At 39.8% G+C, this 18,312-nt stretch overlaps 1 protein-coding gene across 2 annotated transcripts in view; it reads right to left on the bottom strand.

The window, feature by feature from the left end:
- EXOC4 (exocyst complex component 4) overlaps positions 1-18,312 on the bottom strand; it is an 839,136-nt gene that overhangs the window by 772,090 nt on the left and 48,734 nt on the right. For both annotated transcript variants that reach the window (XM_007466566.1, XM_007466567.1), the window contains one exon: positions 4,874-5,058. In XM_007466566.1, coding sequence (XP_007466628.1) covers positions 4,874-5,058 — 185 coding nt within the window. The remainder of the gene's footprint in view (positions 1-4,873; positions 5,059-18,312) is intronic.

Raw genomic sequence — 18,312 nt, 5'->3', positions numbered from 1 at the left:
CTAAGATTTAACTGGGACTTAACATCTTTATGAGCTAAGAACATGGAAAGTCTCCCCATTTATTCAGGTTTTGTTTCATAGCCTCCAAAAACCATTTTTATTTTTTCCATGCAGGCATGTATCCTTCTTTTATCAATTCTACTAGTTTCCCACTTCTACTTCAAAGATATCTGTTCTACTTTATATGTATAAGTGCCTTCATGTGACTTCTTTTGTTTTCTCCTTCAGTAGAAATCTGTGTTTTTGTGTTTGTTTTTGGATACCAACAATTGGAACAGTCTTTGTATTTGGAGACACTCTCCATGGTCTGGGTCAAAGCAAAAAGGGAAGAGGGCCTGGCCCTTCTTCCTACTATACAAGTTGACATGTCTCAAGCTCAAAGAACTGGATGCTTCCAGCCAAGACTTTGAATCTTGAAGAAATAAAGGCAAGAGGCAGCAACATTTAGAGATCATTCAACTGAGTTAAAAATCCAGCAATTGTAGGCATAATGCAGCAACCCAACCAGACCCTTCCTATGGCTTGTCTATCATGTACGCTCAGCTGCTGCATCTCCCTTGTTCCCTCCAGGGTTTTAGAGCCTGATTATACAGACTTCCTTTCCTTAGATTCTGTGACCTACTTGATAACTTTCCACTAAATTTCTTTCCTTGTTTTATTACCAGGACTGATTCCTGCTACTTGCTATCAAGAATGTTGGCTAAAACATCATCCTTTGTAATAAAAAATGTTTTATTTGATTCTGTCTTCTCTAGTGACTTTTCAATATAAAAAATCTTTAAATATACATATCTAGGTTAATAAACACAAAGTTAAATGAATTAAACATTTTCTCTAATTATTAAAATCCAAAACTTCTGACATCTTAAGAATTCAGCACTCCTTTGCATCTCCTGCTTATCCAAACTTCCCAGTCTCTACTAACTTAATATGGTGATATAAATCCTGTTTACTATTTTTCTAACATCTTTATTGGAGTATAATTGCTTTACAATGGTGTGTTAGTTTCTGCTTTACAACAAAGTGAATCAGCTATACATATACATATATCCCCATATCTCCTCCCTCTTGCATCTCCCTCCCACCCTCCCTATCCCACCCCTCTAGGTGGTCACAAAGCACTGAGCTGATGTCCCTGTGCTATGCAGTTGCTTCCCACTAGCTATCTAATCCTGTTTACTATTATAGAGTATTCTTCAACCACACAGACCTTTTTCAAAAATAGTTTTCAGCTTATATTTTTGATCTTACTGAAAAATATTTTTCAGTTATTTATATGCAAATTTACATATTTAATGCTGTGCAGTCAGTCCTGGCAGTAGTTTCAAACCACCTACAACTTTATTGTTCTCAAGTTGCTGATTTTGGTTTACATCTTATAGTTCATTTTTGAGTATTTTTCTCAGAAAAAAGAACACTAGCTTTTCATTTTGTGTTAATTTATATCTGTTTTGTCTTTGTGCTACCTATGTCCATTTGGCTGGGTATAGAAATCTTTGGTCCCAATTCTTTCCCATTCAACGCTTTGTAGACTTCACTCTGCTGTCTTCTTGCATTTCATGTTTAGCAAATCTCAGTGAGCCTGATTTTTACTCCTTTCTGTTTATCAGGAGTAAGTTTAACTGTATAAAACAGAAGACCCAAATAGCCGTGGCCTGAGTAAAACAAAAGGACTTCCTTCTTCCCATATAAAAGATACAAACCCATTCAGAGCCATAATGGAGGCCCCATGTCATTAAAAAGTTTACGATTTGGCTTTCATCCTCAAGGTCACTAGTGTCCAAGACGATGGCATCAATCCATGCCCTCGACAGAAAGTAAAGGAAGGCAAGTGAAGAATAAGAGAGTGACCATACCAGTTTAGCTGGCACCTTTAAAGAATTTTCCTGTGAGTCCTGATTCAACAGCTTGCAAGCAGAAGTCTCACAAATCACCTTTAGCTACACAGGAGGATGGAAAATGTAGCCTTTTAGCTGGACATATGGCCACCACGAACAAAACAAGAGTTGTCATTAAAAATGAAGGAGAGAGACTTCCCTGGTGGTCCAGTGGTAAAGAATCCGCCTTCCAATGAAGGGGACACAGGTTCCATCCCTGGTCGGGGAACTAAGATCCCACATGCCGCGGGGCAACTAAGCCCGCACGCCACAACTACTGAGCTCGCGTACCTCAACGAGAGAGCCCGTGTGCCGCAAACTAGAGACAGAAAACCCCCATGCCACAACTAGAGAGAAGCATGCATGCCGCAACAAAGAACCCAGACTGCAAGGAAAGATCCCACTTGCCTCAACAAAGATCACGCTTGCCACAACTAAGACCCGGCACAGCAAAAAAAAAAAAAAAAAAAAAAAAAAAAAGAGAGAGAAAGGAATTAAATAAATCTAAAAAAAAAGAGAGAGTGGATATCAGGTGGGCAAATAACTATATCTGTCAGGGCAGGTAACATAATTTTTCTCCTTGGTGCTTACAGTATTTGTTTTTGAAATTCATAAAAAACTTCATGATCATATCAAAGAGTAAGTTTTTCACTAAGTTTACCTTGAATCCTTTTGATTTGCAGACCAAGGTCTTTTTTTCTGTTTTCTTTGTTTACACTATAATTATTGATACTATTTCTGTCTGTATTAGTTTGCTAGGGATGCCATGACAAAGTACCACAGACTGGGTAGCTTAAACAACAGAAATTTGTTTTCTCACAGCTCTGGAGGCTCAAGATGTTGGCAGAGTTCATTTCTCCTGAGGCCTCTCTCCTACGTTTGTAGACGGCCGTCTTATCACTGTGTCTTCACATGGTCTTCCCTCTTCGGAAGTGTATGTCCAAATTTCCTCTTCTTACATGAGCACCAGTCATATTGAACTAGGGCCCATGCTACTGACCTCATTTTAACTTATTTACCTATTGAAAGACCCTATCTCCAAATTTAGTCACAGTTAGGTACTGGGAGTTAGGACCTCAATACATTAATTTTAAGGGGACACAATTCAACCTATAACACTATCATTTTAGTGTCATTCTGTAGAATGCCTAAAATCATTTGATTGATCACTATTCTCCACCTTTCACATTATCTTTCATCACCTTGCATTTTTCTTCGTCACGATAAGAAAAATTTTCCCTCATATCACTGATTTAATTCTTCTAATGTTTTAAAAAAGACTTAATTTCCCTATTAACATTTTGGTTTTTCCTTACATTTTGTTCCTGTTGTAGTTAGTTCTTTTTGCATTTCTCCCAATCCCATTCATATAGCTCCCCATTATCATTTCATAGAAGCTATATGCTTGCTGCATACAACCACAGAATCTCAGTCATGTTCAACAATAAGCACATATTTTTGTGACTGGCTGATTCAGGCTAGGCAGCTCAGGTGAACATGTCTCGATTCCACATGTCTCTCCTCCTCCTCCTGGGACCAGCGCCATCATGGCAATGGCAGAGGCATGACAGGGCATGCTCCCTGGCACAAGGGAATTTCAAGCTCCCCATGCTACATGCTAACAATCAGCAAAAGCAAGAGCCCAAAAATCAAAGAGAAGGAAATACACTCCTCCCACTCAACTGGAGGGGAAAGGGTGATAATTTTTAGGAAAATTCTAACCGACTACATCATCTTGCATCTTTTGAGAAACTTGAGCTTAAGTCTCCTAAACTTTTGTTATTTTGCTTTATAAATCTTTTTTCTTCAAATAAATGCTCTGCTTTGAGACCTCAAATTAATGCTTTTTCCCTAATGCTTATTCTACAGCATAAGAGAAAATAAGTATTTTTCCCTTGGGCTTATAAGGGAATGGGGTTATTTTGTTTGTTTTTAATCCTTGCATGGGTAGAAATCTATTTAGATCTACTATTTACCACCAGATACTCTGGAAGGTATTTCCTTAGCACAGCTCCCATCTACCACTTTACTCTCCAAAAAGACTGTATTCAGATGCAGTGCTGAAGTTAAGTCTAAGGTACATAACCCTTAGCTCAATTTGTGTGCCTAAGTTTTTCTAGTGCCCATCTGCAGAGAAGAGATGGAAACTTCTTTCTCTGTCAGGGTCTCTGACTAGACTGAAGCATCACACACAAAGTTGGAAATTCTGGTTTGAACAGAATAGGATTTTACAGACTTCATTCCCAGCATGCACTGCTTCCAGTGCTCCTCTCATCTATAGCCTGATGAAAAAGTATCAACAGTATACAGTGCTCAACTGCCCTCTGAAGAATCTTATGGCTATTTTAAAGGAATGTTGGAAGGACATATGATGTGCACAGCTATCTGATACATGTTAATAATGCCAACGTTCTACTGTCTTACCATCTGGTCTTATTCCCTACCAGGTCTCTCCTAACCTAATAAATGTCCTGAGTCCACCCAGGCCCTTCAACATAGGACTGTGCTACAATGAGCCCAGGCGTAAAAAAAAAAAAAAAATGCTCTCTCTAAACCTTCCCTAAACTACTCCAGAAAGAGGACTGTCCAAAGCTGAACACAGCCCTAAGTAACTAACAGTCTTCTAACTTCATATTCATACACCTATATTTCTCAATTAGGCGGACTTCACTATCCGATATAAGGATTTCTTTTCTCTTCCTTCTGAGATATACCAGAGATCTCTCTGATCCACTTACAGACCCAAAGTAAATGTTTCTTATGTATCTTTACATAAAAGGACCATAAGAAATGTGCAGTGAGGGAATGAACAAACTTTGAATGTCAGCCTTCAGAATGTGGAGTATTTGGTATCATAAAATCATCTTACATTTTCAGAGACAGTATGTTAAAAAGAGAAGTAAAATAAACTATAACAATATTCTGGGAAACAAATAATATTCCTTAAAATTCTACATGGCCACAAGACACCGTGGCAAAGAGCCTCTTTAACCAACCTCATCCTGCCTTTTTCCTTGTTCTGCTGCACAACTCGGCTAGTGGATTTGATGTACAGGTGCCGATGCAGCTCGTCTATGAGAACTAAGTGGAGGTTCATCTTCTTGCTGTGAAGCTCCAGCCTAAGGTCACTCAGTCCTTCCACCTGCAGCAGGGGACCCTCCAAAGACTCGACTGCAGACACCTGAAAAGGGCAAAAAAAAAGATTAAGACAATGAAATAATCTAGTAATATTATAAATATGAAAGACTATCTTTTAAAAGATACTGTCGGGACTTCCCCAGTGGTCCAGTGGTTAAGAATCCGCCTGCCAATGCAGGGGACACGGGTTTGATCCCTGGTCCGGGAAGATCCCACATGCCGCAGAGCGACTAAGCCCATGCGCCACAACTACCGAGCCTGGGCTCTAGAGCCCGCAAGCCACAATTACTGAGCCCACGCACCACAGCTACTGAACCCCACACGCCCTAGAGCCCGTGCTCTGCAACAAGAGAAGCCACCACAATGAGAACACACGCACCACAACAAAGAGTAGCTCCCGCTCGCCACAACTAGAGAAAGCCTGCACACAGCAGCGAAGACCCAACGCAGCCAAAAATAAATTAATTAATTAATTTAAAAAAAATAAAAGATACTGTCAAAAGAGTTTATGAGAACTTTATCAGCATACTTCAGACTTTCAGTATAATGTGGATAGGTCTAGTTCTGCTCTTGAAGGGTTTAACATTGGAGACAGATAATGCTGAAGAAAACAATCATGGTAAACATGAAGGCATCTAAAGCACCTCAGCAAAGCTGTACATACTATTTATTCCCACACACATTGCCTATCCATGGATACAAGTAAAATGACCTCCGACTGAAATAATTATAATGTTTATATCCTCACAATAAGTCCACATACTAATGATTTAGGTCAATTTTTAGTCAAACTTAGCCTCTTATGACTAAGACTCAATAAAACTTAGCCTCTTATGACTAAGACTCAATAAAAGCACACTATATCAATTTTTTAATAATTCTCATGGCCATCATGAATCAGAGCTTGGTTAGTCTAAGTCTACAAGTATATTTACAGTCATCTCTAGCTCTTTCTCATATTCACATACACACAGAGGAAAATGCATTTTTACATGAATGTTACAAGCAGACAACAGCAGTCATCACCTCTCCTTGGTCTGACTCAGTTTGATAGAAGAAACGGGATTTGAAAGGTGAACAGAAGATAAACTATGAAAAGGGAGATTCTCTTGGCATAAAGTGCAATTTGGGAGATTTTAAGACAAAAAGGATTGAATGAATAAAAATGGTGTAGGAATACCTACAACAAATGGACAAGTCGAGGGACTCAAGAGAATTTGGAATAATTCACTTTGAAACCAAAGTAAGAACTGCAAATGGGAAAAAAAAGACAGTATGTATTATATAATCCCATTTATCCATGTACATAAAATTTTATTTATGTCTTTCTATGTGTAAAGACCTTACATATTTTTCTTAAAGAAAAAACAAAGTGAAGAGGTACTATTCCTTGGGAGAAAAAAAGAAGAGAGAAACACAAAGAATGATAATAATAATGATAGTAGCAGGAGTAGTAGTAATAATAATAGCAATGGGGAAGAGTTGACTACAAGCTGAACTCAGGGAAAAGAGCCCTACCAAGCTCCCTGAAGGAATTAATGTGCAATGACTATTCCCTGCTTTGCTTATACATCTAAATATTCCTCATTTGTACAGATAAAGGCAATAACTAATAACACTACTTAAAAAATCAAGCATTTATACAAAAACAATCAATAGATAATAGAACTCATGAAAGATCAGTGATCAAAAATGTTGATCACAGATCTATCCCAGTATATGCAGTCACTTAGGAGAGTGTGGACAGTGAATACAGAAAGCTTTGTAGCTGCCAAATACAAACTGGCCTGAGATGGGGAGGAAAATGCAATGGCTTAGCCACAAACACATCACTTGTTTTGTGATGTGCTATAATGAAATGTCAGCAACAAATAAGTTTCCTTAAGTTAACCAAGACAGAATCGAGGAATGAAAGACAAGCCCTGGGCCAGCTCTGCCCTCTGAAGCCTGCCAGTTCATTTTCACGCTGAATCGCAACCACCCCTGCTATGAGAGCCCCCGTGCCTGGTGCAAGCTGCAGGCAATTCCAAATGGAAAGGCTGCCTCACAAAATGACCAAAGTGTCCCCAAGGAGGAAAAACAACAACAAATTCATTTACACGTGTGCTCTAAAATGGATTTTAACTCAGGTCTCTAGCAGAGAAAAGAGGATGCATTAACCTTTAGTGACATCAAGATTCAGAAAATGAAAAATAATTTGGTAAACCACTGGCCCATCATGTAGCCTTATCCCTCAAGGTAATTAAATCCAGCTGAGATATTTAAGCTTAAAAACCACCCACTGCACGTCCACACTCAATTTGTTTGTAAGAATTTGCATGAAGATTTTTAACCCAAACAGCTCATGTTCCAATTACAAAATTATATGACAATGTCAACTTTCAAAGCCACTTAATTTTTCTTAAATGTAGGTAAAGCACTTAGCAACACAGTGCCTGGCACATACTGAGGGCTCCTCACATTATTTTTAACAGAACCTATTTACCATGTGGATAAAGAAACCTCGGAGGGTGTTTCCAACATGTTTTAAGGCAGCATTTTCAGTAAACTGCTGTTTCCATCATGGAACTATTATTAACCACGTAGAAAACAAACTTTCTGAATATGTTTTCTTGACTGAAAATACAAGTTCAGTTACCATATATACAATCAAGAGTAGTCTCAGAACTTCAAAGATTTAAAAACCTTACCACAAATAGGAAAATAGCCTCTATTTCTGTAAGAAGATACAGTGCTTTATTTTCTGGCCTTCACAAATTAAAAGTCTATTTATAAAGCTGTAATTATGAAAGCTAAACAAGGCTACTGTCTTCCCTGACTCTAACTTTGCTTAGTGGTACTCGAAACAATTTGCAGAAAATAGTTGTCAATGCATATATTTCATCCATAGAACATCAGTTTAGAAACCTGATCTTTATCTTCTGTGGTTTTAAGTAGCTTGTACCATAAAGCTTACACATAAGGAAAACTCAATGGGGCAGCAGTTAATCCAACCATGACTGATGATTAATTCTGTTGTACTGGGGGGTCTGGTTTCTAGGCATTTCCTAACATTTATCCTTTAATAGAGGACAAATCCTTAAATATCCATCTATGGTTAGAAATGTGCGTAATTACTGATAAAAATACCACAAAAGCATTTTTTCTTTAATGTATGAGAAGTGGTCATTTTGTAAATTATTTCACTGTTTTCTAAATTTAATGACTGCAGAGCACTTTTCAAATAACACACCCATGAAACATCAACAGGAATTCAAGAGATGCAGCTGGATTAAAGTGGACAGCAACAGATTAATTCTTTGAGAAATAATCAAAATCGGTTTCAGAAATGTGACATACAACAATGAATACTATCAAAAATAAATATTAAAATTACAGGACAAGACACAGCAGATGAGGCAGATGAAAGATCACAACATACAGTGGAACTGTTCACTGGAAAATGCTGTCTATACATCTACTCACAGATCGAAATATGATGAATTCATGTGTCAAATGATCTCTACTGTGACCTTCTAGAATTCTCAGGTATGCCACACCATTTCTTTTTTTTTTCAATTTTTGAATTTTATTTTTTTATACAGCAGATTCTAACTAGTTATCTATTTTATACATATTAGTGTATACATGTCACTCCCAAACTCCCAATTCATCCCACCACCACCACAACCCCCCCGCCACTTCCCCCCTTGGTGTCCATACGTGTGTTCTCTACATCTGTGTCTCTATTTCTGCCCTGCAAACCGGTTCATCTGTACCATTTTTCTAGGTTCCACATATACACATTAAAATATGATATTTGTTTTTCTCTATCTGACTTACTTCACCCTGTATGACAACCTCTAAATGCAACCACGTCTCTACAAATAACCCAATTTTGTTCCTTTTTATGGCTGAGTAATATTCCATCGTGTTAGTGCTGCATTGAACACTGGGGTGCGTGTGTCTTTTTGAATTATGGTTTTCTCTGGCTTACTTCACCCTGTATGACAGCCTCTAAATCCAACCACGTCTCTACAAATAACCCAATTTTGTTCCTTTTTATGGCTGAGTAATATTCCATCATGTTAGTGCTGCATTGAACACTGGGGTGCGTGTGTCTTTTTGAATTATGGTTTTCTCTGGGTATATGGCCAGGAGTGGGACTGCTCAGTCATATGGTAGTTCTATTTTTAGTTTTTTAAGGAACCTCCATACTGTTTTCTCCATAGTGGCTATATCAATTTACATTCCCACCTACAGCGGGTTCCCTTTTCTCCACACCCTCTCCAGCATTTGTTGTTTGTACTTTTTCTGATGATGCCCATTCTAACTGGTAATGAGGCGACACCTCATTGTTGTTTTGATTTACATTTCTCTAATAATTAGTCATGTTCAGCAGCTTTTCATGTGCTTCTTGGCCAACTGCCTGTCTTCCTTGGAGAAACATCTATTTAGGTCCTCTGCCCATTTTTTGATTGGGATTTTTTTTTAATATTGAGCTGCATGAGATGTTTATATATTTTGGAGACTAATCGTTTGTCTGTTGATTTGTTTGCAAATATTTTCTCCCATTTTGAGAGTTTCCTTTTTGTCTCATTTGTAGTTTCCTTTGTTTTGCAAACGCTTTTAAGTTTCATTAGGTCCCATTTTATTCCCATTACTCTAGTAGGTGGACCAAACAAGATCTTGCTGTGACTTATGCCAAAGAGTGTTCTTCCTGTTTTCCTCTAAGAGTTTTATAGTGTCCGGTTTTACATTTAGGTCTCTGATCCATTTTGAATTTATTTTTCTGTATGGTGTTAGGAAGTGTTCTAATTTCATTCTTTTACATGTAGCTGTCAAGTTTTCCCACCACCACTTATGCTTTCTCCATTGTATATCCTTGCCTCCTTTGTCATAGACTAGCCAACCATAAGTACATGGGTTTATCTCTGAGCTTTCTATCCTGTTCCATTGATCTATATTTCTGTTTTTGTGCCAGTACCATATTGTCTTGATTACTGTATCTTTGTAGTATAGTCTCAATTCAGGGAGTCTGATTCCTCCAGCTCCGTTTTTTTCCCCCTCAAGACTTCTTTGGCTATTCGGGGTCTTTTGTGTCTCCACAGAAATTTTAAAATTTTTTGTTCTAATTCTGTGAAAAATGCCACTGGTAATTTGATAGGGATTGCACTGAATCTGTAGATTGCTTTGAGCGGTACAGTCATTTCACAATATTGATTCTTCCAATCCAAGAACATACTATATCTCTCCATCTGTTTGTGTCATCTTTCATTTCTTTCATCAGTGCCTTACAGTTTTCTGAGTATAGGTCTTTTACCTCCTAACATAGGTTTATCCCTAGGTATTTTATTCTTTTTGTTGCAATGGTGAATGGGATTTTTTCCTTAATTTCTCTTCTTATCTTTCATTGTTAGTGTATAGGAATGTGCATTAATTTTGTATGCTGCAACTTTACCAAATTCACTGATTACCTTTTGTACTTTTCTGGTGGCATCTTCAGGATTCTCTATGTATAGGATCATGTCATCTGCAACCAGTGACAGTTTTATTTCTTCTTTTCCTATTTCTTTTCCTTTTGTTTCTTTTTCTTCTGACTGCTGTGGCTAGGACTTCCAAAACTATGTTGAATAAGAGTGGCGAGAGTGGACATCCTTGTTTTGTTCCTGATCTTAGAGGAAACGCTTTCAGTTTTTCACCACTGAGAATGATACTTGCTGTGGGTTTGTCGTACATGGCCTTTAGTATGTTGAAGTAAGTTCCCTCTATGCCCACTTTCTGGAGAGTTTTTAACATAAAAGGGTATTGAATTTTGTTAAAAGCTTTTTCTGCATCTATCAAGATGATCATATGGTTTTTATTCTTCAATTTGTTAATATGGTGTATCACATTTATTGATTTGCATATGTTGAAGAATCCATCCATCCCTGGGATAAATCCCCCTTGATAATGGTGTATGATCCTTTTAATGTGTTGTTGGATTCCGTTTGCTAGTTTTTTGTTGAGAATTTTTACATCTATATCCATCAGTGATATTGGTCTGTAATTTTCTTTTTTAGTAGTATCTTTGTCTGGTTTTGGTATCAGGGTGGATGTTGGCCTCATAGAATGAGTTTGGGAGTGTTCCTTCCTCCAAAATTTTTGAAGAGTTTGAGAAGAATGGGTGTTAGCTCTTCTCTAAATGTTTGATAGAATTCACCTGTGAAGCCATCTGGTCCTGGACTTCCGTTTGTTGGAAGATTTTTAATCACAGTTTCAATTTCATTACTTGTGATTGGTCTGTTCATATTTTCTATTTCTTCCTGGTTCAGTCTTGGAAGGTTCTACCTTTCTAAGAATTTGTCCATTTCTTCCAGGTTGTCCATTTTATTGGCACAGAGTTGCTTGTAGTAGTCTCTTAGGAGGCTTTGTATTTCTTCAGTGTCTGTTGTAACTTCTCCTTTTTCATTTCTAATTTATTGATTGGAGTCCTAACCTTCTTTTTCTTGGTGAGTCTGGATAATGGTTTATCAATTTTGTTTATCTTCTCAAAGAAACAGCTTTTAGTTTTATTGATCTTTGCTATTGTTTTCTTTGTTTCTATTTCATTTATTTCTGCTCTTACCTTTAGGATTTCTTTCCTTCTACTTCTACTAGGATTTCTTTCCTTTCTTTCATCCTTTGTAGGTCTGGGTTTTGTTTCTTCTTCTTTCTCTAGCTCCATTAGGTGTTAGGTTAGTTTTTTTGAGATTTTTCTTGTTTCTTGAGGTAGGCTTATATTGCTATAAACTTCCCTCTTGTAACTGCTTTAGCTGCATCCCATAGGTTTTGGATCGTCGTGTTTTCATGGTCATTTGTCTCTAGTTATTTTTTGATCTCCTCTTTGATTTCTTCAGTCATCTCTTGGTTACTTAGTAATGTATTATTTAGCCTCCATGTGTTCGTGTGTTTTATGTTGTTTTCGCTGTAATTGATTTCTAATCTCATAGCACTGTGATCAGAAAAGATGCTTGATATGATTTCAATTTTCTTAAATTTACCAAGGCTTAATTTGTAACCCAAGATATGATCTATCCTGGAAAATGTTCCATGTACACTTGAGAAGAAAGTGTAATCTGCTGTTTTTGGATGGAATGTCCTATAAATATCAATTAAATCTATCTGGTCTTGTGTGTCCTTATTAATTTTCTGTCTGATCTGTCCATTGGTGTAAGCGAGGTGTTAAAGTCCCCCACTAGTATTGTGTTACTGTCAATTTTCTCTTTTAGAGCTGTTAGCAGTTGCCTTATGTATTGAGGTGCTCCTATGTTGGATGCATATATATTTATAATTGTTATATCTTCTTCTTGTATTGACCCCTTGATCATCATGTAGTGTCCTTCCTTGTCTCTTGTAACATTCTCTATTTTATCTGATATGAGTATTGCTACTTCAGTTTTCTTTTGATTTCCATTTGCATGGAATATGTTTTTCCATCCCCTCACTTTCAGTCTGTATGTATCCCTAGGTCTGAAATGGGTCTCTTGTAGATAGCATATATACATGGGTCTTGTTTGTATCCATTCAGCAAGCCTGTGTCTTTTGGTTGGATTATTTAATCCATTCATGTTTAAGGTAATTATCAATATGTATGTTCCTATTACCATTTTCTCAATTGTTATGGGTTTGTTTTTGTAGGTCCTTTTCTTCTCTTGTGTTTCCCACTTAGAGAAGTTCCTTTAGCATTTGTTGTAGAGCTGGTGTGGTGGTGCTGAATTCTCTTAGCTTTTGCTTGTCCTTAAAGCCTTTTTTTTTTTTTTTTTTGCGGTACGCAGGCCTCTCACTGTTGAGGCCTCTTCCGTTGCGGAGCACAGGCTCCAGACGTGCAGGCTCAGCGGCCATGGCCCACAGGCCTAGCCGCTGTGGGATCCTCCCGGACCAGGGCACGAACCCATGTCCCCTGCATTAGCAGGCAGAATCTCAACCACTGTGCCACCAGGGAAGCCCTCCTTAAAGCTTTTGATTTCTCCAACGAATCTGAATGAGATCCTTGCCGGGTAGCATAACCTTGGTTGTAGGTTCTTCCCTTTCATCACTTTAAGTATATCGTGCCACTCCCTTCTGGCTTGTAGAGTTTCTGCTGAGAAATCAGCTGTTAACCTTATGGGAGTTCCCTTGTATGTTGTCGTTTTTCCCTTGTTGCTTTCAATAATTTTTGTCTTTAATTTTTGTCAATTTGATTCCTATATGTCTTGACATGTTTCTCCTTGGGTTTATCCTGTACGGGAGTCGCTGTGCTTCCTGTACTTGGGTGGCTATTTCCTTTTCCATGTTAGGGAAGTTTTCAACTATAATCTCTTCAAATATTTTCTCGGGTCCTTTCTCTCTCTCTTCTCCTCTGGGACCCCTATAATGCGAATGTTGTTGCGTTTAATGTTGTCCCAGAGGCCTCTTAGGCCATCTTCATTTCTTTTCATTCTTTTTTCTTTATTCTGTTCTGTGGCAGTGAATTCCACCATTCTGTCTTCCAGGTCACTTATCCGTTCTTCTGCCTCAGTTATTCTGCTATTGATTCCTTCTAGTGTATTTTTTGTTTCAGCTATTGTATTGTTCATCTCTCTTTGTTCTTTAATTCTTCTAGGTGTTTGTTCTTTAATTCTAGATCTTTGTTAAACATTTCTTTCATCTTCTTGATCTTTACCTCCATTCTTTTTCTGAGGTCCTAGATCACCTTTACTATCATTAAGCTGAATTCTTTTTCTGGAAGATTGCCTATCTCCACTTCATTTAGTTGTTTTTCTGGGGTTTTATCTTGTTCCTTCATCTGGTACATAACCCTCTGCCTTTTCATTTTGTCTATCTTTCTGTGAATGTGGTTTTCCTTCCACAGGCTGCAGGACTGTAGTTCTTCCTTCTGCTTCCTTCTGTTCTTCCCTCTGGTAGATGAGCCTAACTAAGAGGCTTGTGCAAGCTTCCTGATGGGAGGGACTGGTGGTGGGTAGAGCTGGGTGTTGCTCTGGTGGGCAAAGCTCAGTAAAACTTTAATCGGCTTGTCTGTTGATGGGTAGGGCTGAGTTCCCTCCCTGTTGGTTGTTTGGCCTGAGGCAATCCAGCACTGGAGCCTACAGGCTCTTTGGTGGGGCTAATGGCGGATTCTGGGAGGGCTCACACCAAAAAGTATTTCCCAGAACTTCTGCTGCCAGTGTCCTTGTCCCCGCAGCGAGCCACAGCCACCCCTGCCTCTGCAGGAGACCCTCCAACACTAGCAGGTAAGTGTGGTTCAGTCTCCTATGGGGTCACTGCTCCTTCCCCTGGGTCCCGATGCACACACTAGTTTGTGTGTGCCCTCCAAGACTGGAGTCCCCACACCATTTCTTAAAGGTAGAGTACTACCTAATGAGCCAACCAGATGTATTTGGAAGTTTTCTTACACATATTTTCAAAAATAAATCCATGCGGGGAGATGGGGAGGGAGGGGAGATAGATACTACCAACAGGGATTTTTTCACAGAACACCTACTATTATCTGACAGAACGTTAATGTTCTAACCCACCAGAGTTAGAAACTGCTCATATAGGCAACAGAAATCTGTTTGAGTTGAAAACAAACATTTCTTTTAGGATTATGAAGATAAGCAAACATCTACAAAATGTTTTAACACATGATATTGAACAAGACAGTATGCTTCACTATTAAAAACCTATCCATTTAGGAAACAAGTTCTGAGAAATATTTCCTTAACTCAATAAAACAGGTCAGAGGTACAGTTAAAATGTACATAATCAAGAATCATCTGGTGTTTTCAAAAAGGAAATTTGCCTTGAGTTGAGAGATGACCCTACAACAAAGGAAATCTTTGTAATTAGAAACTACAAGTGCCCTTAAATTTTCTTTCCCAAATGTATATTTCTCATTTTCATTTTAGTTTAAACTAGGAATAATGATTTCATAGTTAAGTGTTTGTCTTCTACCAGTCTTACTCAAGCTGATTAGGTAAAAAGATCTAGTTTTGTGCTTTAACACGAACCAATGGAAATGTATTTAAGTAACATCAAAGTCAGCCATTCTCAACAGCTGCTTCATCGAAAAAACGCTAGAAAAGAAACCACTGATCTTTAATTTTTTTGGTTGGGGGAGGTGAGATACACAAAGGTGAATGACGACTGTAACTGTTTCTAAATAGAACTAAGGTTCAAGCCAAAAAACAAACAAAAAAATCTTTCAAATTTAAGCAAAAAAACCCAACCTGATAACTAAACCATCTGCTGGCTAATAAAAATGCTTATTTTGGCAACAGTGTTCCCTACAAAAAGCAAATGTGTTGCCACTGTTGAGTCCAAAACAAATATTTCCTTCAGGACTCCGATAATTACATGGTTCCAAAATGTTCTACCACTTTTCAATAGGTCAGTACATCTCCCTTAAGGAAGCATTTTTCTAGTAAGACAACATAACCATCCTGAAAATGTTGCCTTGGCCCAACTTACAGATATAATAGAAAGATATGAAATTAGGCTATTCTAGAGAATCGATACCATCCCTTCCCATAAGTATATAAAAAGACACAAGTCTGAACACCCTCAACGAAATAAGAACACCAAAAATCTTTGGCTATGAACAACAAAAGACACATGCCTTGGAATCTGAGATTTACTTAGCACCCAGGTCACCAGCCTGCTGCCATGGGCCCCTGAACTGTGGGAAGGCAAACTCTGGTGTCTTCAGGCCCTAGTCCTCAAGACAGTACTCTACCTAGAATTCTCCACATTCAGACTCAGGGGGTCCCAGATGGGCCCAAGAAGCCTCGCTCTGAATCAAGTATTGTGAAGAAAGAAACGGAAGAACAGCTTCAGGGCTAACAGTACATTTTGGCTTCTGTAAGAAACTTGCTTTGCTTACTTGCTTGGGGCAGGAAGAACCGGGTTCCTGATTGGCTGATTCAAAATTAAACAGCTCCCTCCCGCCTTGAGAACTTCCCGTCCTGTGAAGGGTATAAAGGCCTCGCCCGACTGTTAGTCGGGGTCTCACTCACTTCTCTCCGAGTGGGACCCTGTCCGGACAGTTTGTGTAAGCTTCTATACTTGTATAAATCCTTTGCTAATCTTTCTGCTTGGTGCTGGTGATTCTCGGGTGTCCTTGGTTGGGAGACGGGTCGCATTTACCGGGGAACTCGACTCCAGGCGTGTGGCTCCCGGACCGCAACATTTGGGGGCTCGTCCGGGATCGGACAGTGGAGGATAAAGACCTGAAACAGGGTCCCTCCCTGTCTTTGGAATACTCGAAGTGGAGGTTAAAGACCTGAAACAGGGTCCCTCCTCCGAAGCCACCGCCTGCTCCTTCTTCGGGTAAGTTTGCGACCCCTGGCTTGCCGGCAAGAAACTGGGAGACTCCATTAAGGCTTGACGGACGCGACGTTAGGCCTGGAGTCAGGAGTAGTCCCGGGACGCCGCGATTCCTCCTTGGGAATTCAAAGTCGGTTTCGATATTCTTTTGTTCCGACTTTGAACTGAGATTGTGTCAAAACTTGTTGTTCTCCCCTTCTGTCTTTTGTCACTCGTGTGTGTGCTCTTGCATTTGCTTGGACACTTTGGCTTTGTGCTTGTGCTAAAACCTTTAGCTCAACAGAAATTTAACAGTGGGACAAGGTATGTCCCGGATGCAGACCCCCCTGAGCCTAGTTCTGGACCACTTCAGAGATTTCCGCCAGATCGCCAGGGAATTCGGGGCCTCTGTATCCCCGGAAATCCTCCGCACCTTTTGTGAATTGGAATGGCCGACATTTGAGGTGGGATGGCCATCCGAAGGTACGTTCTCTATTCCGGTTATAGCTGCGGTGGAAGATATTGTCTTTAAGGTACATGATGATCAGATTCCTTATATTGAGTGTTGGCGGGGTCTCGTGGAGACACCACCTGACTGGCTGAAGCCCTGGTTGCCCCCGCCGGGAGCTACCAACAGAAAGGAAACAAGATCTAAAGATAACATGTGCCGCCAAGATGGCGGACGGGAAAAAACCTAATGTTAAAAGCTCTAAGTCCCCGCCCCCTCCTCTTGTAGGGGAGGGAGAGGAAGAAGAAGAAACCCCGCCTCCCGAGGCGTCTGCACCTCCCCCTCCCTATGTCCCTCCCGGCCCCGATGACGACATCCTCCCAGGTCAGCCCAGGAGACCGCATACCCGGTCTAGAGATCACTTGACGGAACCGCGGCCCACTGCTCTGCCTCTGCGGCAACAAGCACCTAGACCAGGGGAGGCACAGCCTTTTCTTACTCACGGCCCATTCTCCACGACTGATTTATATTAATATCACTGTTAGAAACTATATTTGTAACTCATCAGCCGACCTGGGATGATTGTCAGCAATTGTTACAGGTTTTGTTTACCACGGAAGAAAGAAAAAAATCATGTGGGGGGCCCGTAAACAGGTACTTGGTCCAGATGGACGGCCCACTGATAACCCCAACCTAATTGAAACCGTGCTCCTAGTACCCGACCAGAATGGAATCCTAACACAGAGGAGGGACGAGGGGCTTTGGCCCGTTTTCGCCAGGCTCTGTTAACAGGACTTCGGGCGGCAGCACGAAGGCCAACTAATATGTCCAAGGTTACAGAGGTGACCCAGGGAGCCACAGAGTCTCCAGCCGCCTTCCTGGAAAGGCTGATGGAGACTTATAGGCTATGGACCCCCAAAGACCCTGAGGCACCAAAAAAAAAAACAGGCAGGCGGGCAATTAACTTGGCCTTTGTGACACAGTCGGCCCCAGATATCCGAAGGAAATTACAAAAATTAGATGGTTTTGAAGGGAAGAACTTATAAACTGAGAAGAGACAGTTAAGGCAGGTATTAAAAGAAAAAGTATTCTCAGTCACTAGGCAATGTGTGACTTGTGCACAAGTAAACCAAGGGGCCAACTCAAAACATCAGGAACTGCATGGGTATCGAGGCAACGACCACTAGGCAATGTGTGACTTGTGCACAAGTAAACCAAGGGGCCAACTCAAAACATCAGGAACTGCATGGGTATCGAGGCCACGACGCAGGCCGCTTTTGGGAAATGGACTTTAGCCTGATAGGAATTTTAAAAGAGGCCTTCTCCCCTAAGCTAAATGAGGAAAAGTAAAACTTTCCAACATAGGTGAATGGGTATGTCAGCCCTTCAATATCATTGAGATAACAACCCAATTCTTTGAAAAACAAAACAAAACTGTCCTTGTTTTACAAAGGTAGTCTTTACAGGACCAGAGGTTTGGCTCCAAAAATAATCCAAAGCCCACCAATCCTTTTACCACTCCCCAAACCCCTATTTATCTTAAGAGACTTGTAAGTATTAAACAAAGGGGAAACCTTTGAGATACAA

The sequence above is a fragment of the Lipotes vexillifer genome, unplaced genomic scaffold, assembly GCF_000442215.2.
Source record: "Lipotes vexillifer unplaced genomic scaffold, Lipotes_vexillifer_v1.1 scaffold71, whole genome shotgun sequence".
Classification (NCBI taxonomy): domain Eukaryota; kingdom Metazoa; phylum Chordata; class Mammalia; order Artiodactyla; family Lipotidae; genus Lipotes; species Lipotes vexillifer.
This window is presented reverse-complemented; position numbering and strand designations above follow the sequence as displayed.